This window comes from Papaver somniferum, chromosome 8 (assembly GCF_003573695.1).
Source record: "Papaver somniferum cultivar HN1 chromosome 8, ASM357369v1, whole genome shotgun sequence".
Taxonomy (NCBI): domain Eukaryota; kingdom Viridiplantae; phylum Streptophyta; class Magnoliopsida; order Ranunculales; family Papaveraceae; genus Papaver; species Papaver somniferum.
Window position 1 is genome coordinate 130,594,909 of NC_039365.1, and position 8,060 is coordinate 130,602,968.

The following is an 8,060-nucleotide window of genomic DNA, read 5'->3' on the forward strand; positions in this document are numbered from 1 at the left end:
TTTTCAATAGATACCTTATTGCAGTTATATTAGGATTCTCGGCGGCTGGTTTAGCTCCTTTATTCATTTCTTCTTGATCTTCAATTGATGAAGTTGATTTCTCCGCTTCAGGAGTAGGTGGATTCGACGATAATTTTCCTAGGTTTTCTTTTGTCTTCATGGTCTTATACAATGAATTTTAATGATGACGATTTTCTCTTTGAATCGACGGTTAATCGTCTCAAACGGAAGAAGAAGAAGAAAAGAAAGAGAGGAGAAGAAAAAGGGAACCAGTGATTTCCGTTTATTCTTATTTTTATGATTTTCGGTTTTTTTAATTTTAATGATTTTAGTTTTTTTTTATTAGATTAATTAGTTGATTGAAGGGTAGAGGGTAATAAGTTAAAATGATTAAGGGTATTTTTAAACTTTTACATAAATGAGATCCATCCATATCCACGTTTTGGTTTTGATTATCATTTTAAGCCCCCAATAACTCAGCCCCCTACAGCCCCAATAATCGGATTCCTATGTTGCATGGACACGCCAAGAAAGATGATGTAACCGTGTCGGACACGCCACATCACCACATGTGGAAAAATTGACGTTGGACACTTTGCGGACACTAATTGGACGCTCTCGGACACACCATAAAAGATTCACTTTGGTTTGGAAAATCAAAATAAACTAAATGTGATGCTGATTTATTCTCCTTTTAGTCAAAACCAAACATTATTCATGAAAAACTTTGTTATTATTATAATTTATTTAATTAGCAATCAAGTATTGTAAAAATAAGAATAATTATTTTGTCGAGTAGATTGTTGTAAAATTTCATTTTAGTGGTGTGAATAATATATAAACATGTCCCTGTATCCCGTTTTTTTGAGATTTGACGTGCCCACATAACCATGTCATGTCATAATTGTGTCCCGTGTCAAGTAAAACTGTAAAAGTGTGAGTTGATCCCCTCCTTAAAACAAAATCAACCGAACATTTGGGAGGACAATGTGAAATAAATAATGGTAAGATCACAGACTGCAAGTTAAAACTCTTCGGAGCAGCATTACCAGCAAGTAGAAAGAAAGTTGCGGGAAGACCAATACAGAATGATCATTTTCTCTAGCGTACAAGAAATGCAATTTATCAACAACTACCTGCCTGCACCTGAAACCTAAATTTATCCTACACAAGTAGGAAGACCAGTTTTACAGACCCAAACACAAGTATTCTTTTCCGAGTACTCTTGCAGTCTTACATCCCTCTATAAAAAGAATAGGGAAAAAAGAGAAAGGATATGAACAGAAATGTACACACTATAACTAGCTCATATGCAACAATATTCAGTAAAATACAACAAAAACATCAATGGGAACCTTTGTATTCAGGATATTCCCGTAACCTAGGTTGATGATGAAGCCTCAGCAGCAATGTTGGAAGTAAATCTGTTAGTATCTCTTCTCTTGAGCTTATCTGACTTTTGACTATGTTGTTGCTCAGATGGGTTAACCAAAAGCATGCGAGACATAACGTAAGCCAAGAGTTCCTCCCGATGTGAAAATGTGAAATCCAAATGAGCATATTCAAACTCGTTATACGAAGCTTCGACGGCAGAATCCTTCATCAACTTATAGTGCCTTTTGACCATGGTTGGCCGGATAACCCTATCTTTCTTACCGGCAACCAAATCAACTGGCACGTCGATAAGCTCATAATATTCACCCAGATCCAACGGCTCAGGTGCTCCATATTCATCCATATTGGCTGAGACACTCCCATAATCAAACATTATGAACCTTCCTGCACGTTTCATCTGCGCCAAGTGAAGAGCAACATAAAATGAAACTCCTGGCATATCATTCATATTGTAATGGGGCAAACTCATCACCCCTACCCAGTTTGAACTGTCACCGCCAACAACATAACTCATGAGTGTCTGAACCAGGCCTCCAAGAGCAGGGTAGTTTTGAAAATCTCTAGCCAACTTGTTCAAAAGCATACGGAAAAACTTTGTTGGTATATATAATCCAGGCATAATGGGAGCTAAAAGGGGAGCCATCATGAGAAACAAGTATTCTGCTATTGCAAACACTGGATTGGAGTCTTCATGGAACCCTGCAGGAGATAGGAGGATCAACCTTGAGAGTCTATGTGGTTTCTCTTCAATTCGGCGTGTTATGACATACATCAGTATCGCTGCACCTCCCAGACTGTGGCAAATTGCACAAATACTATGAGGCTGATCATCACTTGTTTCTTCTTCAATAGCAGGACTTGCTCTTAGTTCATGGGTTTTAACTTGATTAATCTTTTCTATCATTGCAGGTATATCTTGGGTTCCATGCTCGTTTACGGAGTATCTCCAGTACCTGCATTGGAAAAAAATTATGTCACACATATGTTTTTCTTTTTTTAAGGAAACCTTTACACCAGACTTAGTTTAGCCTAAACAATCTGTTGCAGGAAGAAAAACAAAATTCAACAAAAAATAATCAATGACTAGCCACGTATAGTGTTTCAACTTTGGAAGTAACTAAACTGTCACGCCTAAAAGAATGAATATAACTTACTGTCTTGAAGAAAGGCCCTTATCAACATGTTCTCTAGAAACCAAACCACGAAAATTGCCGAGGAAAACATCATAACCTATAAAGGTTGGAGGATGTGAATAGTGTGTCTTCAGCTTCATGAAGAACGAGCAAGCTCATAAAAACTACATAAACAATCTGCAAAACAAAAGTACCTTGATCAAAGGCTGCAAATGCTGGAGAGCCAACTACACCATTGGACACCCACCTGAAATCAAATTAACAAACCATAAGACACCCATGATATGAAAAAGAAAGTAGTATTGCTCATATTTACACAAATATAATACAAACAGAACTGCACTAACCGACTAGCATTACACATCGAACAATCTGGTTAGTGAAACCTTACAACCAAAAAGGTAAATTAGTCATACCTCATTCTATGTTGTACTCAGGCCCTTTGCCTACTGCGAGCCATAAATTTTATTATCTATGTCAGGCATCCCAAAAGAAACCCTAGAGGCCAAGACTACATGAGTCTAGATTTTCCAATTGATTGGTTCAATAATATTACTTATTAGAAAGAAACATCACTATATGTTTGTCTAGAAAGAAAAAGGCAAGTCCCAGTTCTCCTCAGAAATTGTATCCATAAATATAATGAGAGTAAATTTCAAATGCAGTATAGATCTGTAAACCTAAATTTGTGGTAGAACCATAGAAGTGCCACATAAATCGGGTAGCTAAATTTGCATAGTAACTTATGCTTCCTAGTCCATCAAATGGACGACATGGAGTGCTGATTTTTTTAAGCACCAGACAAGGCCCTATATGGATGGAGTTTCACTATGATTCAGAATTTAGACAAATCATAATTAAATAAAAGAAATGGTGCCTCACCCCATGGAAGAGTCCAGTATTCCATGCTGTAGATATACAGCCTTTCTTGAGTCACGCCTACACCAGGACATAAAGACAAACGTGATCAAAACACATCAGAATCAAATAATCAAAATAATGAGAAAACATGCAATTTTACTGATGCATACCTTGGAATTCTTTCCAAAAGAAGAACATATCCATCAGAAGTGACCACACGGATAGCTTGGTACGGGTACCTGAAATAAGTTTTAGTTGGAAATTAGGGTCAACACTTTACAAATATAATGTTTTGGATTTTATAATCATATAAAGTTTAGAAGTGGAACCATGCCCTTTATCTTTATGTGATTATAAAATATGAAACTTGATAATACTCGAAAAGCATACAGTCAGTTACACTTACCCAAGCTCTGTAATGACATCCTCGCATGTCCGCGCGTCAGTATTTAGAGACTGATGAAAAGTGGCTTGCCTTTCAGTTGGAGACGGGTCATTTTCTCCAAGAGTAGCAGTGGGAATCGACGTATCCAAATTACCATCAGGGTTGCCTCTGGTCCCACTTTCATGAAAAGAAAACCATCCATAAAAAACACGGAAGGCTTCTGAAGGGGAAAGGAGACAATGTGCTGCCTTGTGTACAAAGTCGAATATTGTTTCAATAAATATCTCAATGGCCAGCTGAAGGTCCTGGTTAAATATAAAAAGGAAGGAACATAAAAAGTATGAGAAAAGCCAAATTCAAGCCTTCTTTTATCAATTGATAACTCAAATACATAAGAAGGCGTGCCAATCATTTCTAATTGACTGCAATATAAAAAAAAAAACTAAGGATATCAAATCAGCAAAGAATACAGGAAACATAAGAACGAACCTCAATAACTCCACGCCTTCTATCAATCCTGCAGTGAACAACGTGGTCCTTGAAGAGGCTTGGCTTTCTGCCAGAATTTAAGCGCGGAGACGGGTGATGACTTCCCAGGGTTGCAGGGTTTGATGACCCACTTAACCCAGCTAAACGATAAAGATAAAATGGAATCCCCAGAAGAAATGTTACAGGCCACAGAATCCAAGAAAACAACCATTTAAACCAGCTTGTATGATGTTTATCATACTTGTAACTGCTAGCACGAGATAGACGTGAAGAATGAGATAAAGGTGTAGAAGGATACATGTTTTCATCATAATCCTCTTCTCCAGATGTGTAATCTGTGCTTGATGATGTATCAGAATCCACAGATAGTTCATGAATGAACTGATTAAAAGAGGATACACCGCTGTCACAAGCAAGAAAGTTCGGTGTGAGAAAACGGTATATGCAGTGGGCAATTGAATTGATACAAACAGGATCTAATAGGCACAAGCAACAAGGTGTTACTTAATCCACCCATAATTTGACAAGGGACTTGTTCAATTGTGCACGAACATATCTATCCACCAAAATAATAAACTCTCTGAGCGAACGAATTCTTAATAACAAGGGATACCTTTACATGTCATTCAGGCCCTTTGGTTTTCTGTAAATATTCGCGTTCGCGAATTTTCTCAGCCAAAGCCAATTTCACAGGTAAGGCAAGAGGTGATGCAAAAAAATGCTGTGAAAATTCCCCTTCTTACAGTGACAGCAAATTTTTGCATCACTTCTCTCTCTATCTATCTACTTTTTCTGACTCTCTATTCTCTCACGGTTGTCTCTCACTCCTATGATGATCTCTATACTGTTTCTCTCTATATCTTCTTTTTCTCTTTCTCAACAAATGCTTAAACATCAACAAGGATAAAAAAAACAAACGATTTGCAATTTGATTGAGAAACGATCAATATAAAAAATAAAGGATGAAGATTTTACCAAAACACATAACCAATTCAGAAAAAAAAGAATGGAATCTTAAATAAGTATTACAACATTTTCTTCGTCTACAGATCTTAGGTTTTCTCAAGGTTCCTCGTCAAATCTAAGAAGGTTTATAGGAAACTCAATTTGATTCCCTTTTGAATTAAGTCTAACTGGGAAAAATGGTTAATCTAACCACCACTTTAATCAACGGTAGATTATTTTTGGGAAGGTCACTTGGCTTAAATAACAAGATGTAGCCTGCACAATGAAAAGCATCACAATTATCTTGTTTTTTTCCAAAAATAAATACAAGCAGCATGGATATCTGAGAACCTATGTAGCTGTGAAATGGTGCAGCTGTAAATATTTTCGGAATGCGATTTTTTCCCGCATACCAAGCAGGGCCTAAAAGATAAAAGTTCTGAAAGAAAGATCAAAAGCAATCCTCTTCTATAGCCTATAGGCACAACATCGGAATCAATTCATCTTTTTGGCACTCTAACTTCAAATCGTAGTACAAGAAATACTGCAAGAAGCTTGTAATCGTAGAACATATTTCAAACTACAGAATCAAGAAAGAATTCTACTTGCTCACTTCTAATTTGATACAAAAATAAGGTCTTAATAAAAGTGCGAACAGGGTACTCTTTAAAAGGCTTCATTTCTTTTAGTAACAATTTGGAAACTACAGCTTGCACTAAGGCCTAGTGCCACTGTTATTAGATCAAATGAAAAATCATAGTTTTAAGTGATAGTAATTTGGTAATGCTGAAATGCTTAACCAATAAAATCCATGGGGAGGAATGAAGAATATTGGGGTTAGAAGAGAAATAAGATATATCAAGTACTATAACTAGCAAAGAAAACGTCAGATTGACATGGTGTAAGCATAACTGGAAATCAACGAACTTATTAAACACGAAATGTTAACCTCACACGCTGTTGACAAAGATATACTGTAAAACATTAACAGTTAAAAGGACACCTAACAAGCTAGTTGAGTAATGGTAGCTATATTCAACATCTTTACCATCTTTTTGATAACACCTCAAAAAAGCATGGAAGAATAACAAAATTCTAAGGCAGGAACAACATGTAGTGCTAACAAGTGAAGTAAGAATCTGATACATTATGAGGTTTTTAAAGATACACATGGCAAAAGGCTCCACTCCAGAAACTTACTTTTCCATCCACCGTGGAAACCGAGGTCCACGAAAACTTGGCCTGAGCTCCCATCCATGCATACCTTCAAGAATAGTAGCCTTCCCTGGCAAGATTGCCAACAGAAGCGCTGAAATCCCATTTATCAATCTGGCGATGTTGTTCAAGGATTCATAAGTAAATGTCTTCACTGACCTGTACCAAAACCAACAAAAAAAAAAAAAACTAAGGAAAGAGCTAAGAAAGAAAATCTCACCAACCAAGTTAGCAATGAAGTACCAGTTACAAATTGTATTTGCCCAGTCAAGCAATAATTAGCAAGAAGAAAAACAAACGAAGACACGTATCAGCAAATTCAATATTTCTATGCAGTTCCACATTTTTTAAAGTCATCAGTTCTATCAAATAGACTAAATATTCAATAAAAATTACACAAATTAAAATTCAGCTGTGAACATTTAGTACGTCCTGATGATCTTCACTGCAGACTTGTAACAATGCTAATCGTTTTATGTTACTCCCTCCGTTCTTTTTTAATAGGTTGGTTTTGTTTTTAGCGAAATTTAAGGAAATTAAGAGAACTAATCATTGAAAGTGGTCCTCATGACACTTGTCAATAAAAGAAGTGAAATGAAATGGTTCCCGTGACACTTGTTAGCAAAAGAAGTAAAGTGAAGTGGTACACATGACACATATCATCAAAAGAAGTTAAGAGAAAAGTGGTCCCAAAAAATTAAAGCAACATTTGACTTTTCTAATTAGGAAACTGGCCTATTTTTTTGAAACTTTTATTTATACAAACTGGCTATTAAAAAAGAATAGAGGAAGTATATCAGTATAGATATTAGCTAAGAATGTAACCATTGTTCAGTGTTCTCGACCCAATTCAATCCTAAACTGTTCAGAAACATAAGCATGATATGATTTAGGATTCTTACAAAATAATTTAATAACACAAATGTTTGCAATGTTTCTAGAAAAGCAAAATAGATTTATCATTCAAAATCTCCATTGCATATTAAGTTAACTAAATGAATACAAGAATAGATTACTGAAACCACATAGAGGTTCATGCATTAATACAAGAGGGAGAAATTTCAATCAATAATTCAGGCATACAATAAGCAATCAATCAAATCTAAACCACCGTCAAACCAGACAAACATTTGATCGTTTAAACAATCTAAAAACTCATCATGTTAATAATATCATAACTTGAAATTCGATAAAGGAAACCCCTCAAATAAACCCTAAATTAAAAGAATTTTCATCCTTAAGAATCAATATGAAATTGATTACTCACTCTTTGGTGACAGCAAGAACATTATCCACCAATCTCTGCATCCTTATTGTTTTAGTTACTAGAAAAATTTTGTTTAGATTCTTTTGTAAGATTTTAACGAGAAATTTTTGTAGATTAATATCAAACAGTCTGAAAAAAGAGAATAAGTTTCCCGAAAATAAAGGGGTACAGCGGCGATGCGTACCGTAAGGAGGAAACGAACGGGAAATTATTTTGGTATGCACTCTTCTCTATCAGATCTGATGCTTTGATGAGTACTGGATGCACAGATTCCTGACCCTACATAGGAGTTTAGGCCATTCTGACACGTGGCAGACGCAAAAAAGAGGTTTGTGGTGTTTTGATGGAGGGACGTGTACGCTATCGAACT

The 8,060-nt window shown here is 35.9% G+C and overlaps 1 protein-coding gene across 1 annotated transcript; it reads right to left on the reverse strand.

Annotated features, from left to right (window-relative positions):
• Positions 1–1,018: 1,018 nt before the first annotated feature.
• Positions 1,019–7,838, reverse strand: LOC113303058. Its single transcript, XM_026552046.1, has 9 exons — positions 7,691–7,838; positions 6,409–6,582; positions 4,264–4,666; positions 3,796–4,079; positions 3,560–3,628; positions 3,411–3,467; positions 2,723–2,775; positions 2,550–2,625; positions 1,019–2,348 (listed from the first exon to the last, which is right to left on the reverse strand). The coding sequence occupies exons 1-9, from the start codon at positions 7,729–7,731 to the stop codon at positions 1,382–1,384; spliced, it is 2,124 nt and encodes a 707-aa protein (XP_026407831.1). The 5' UTR covers positions 7,732–7,838; the 3' UTR covers positions 1,019–1,381.
• Positions 7,839–8,060: the final 222 nt, after the last annotated feature.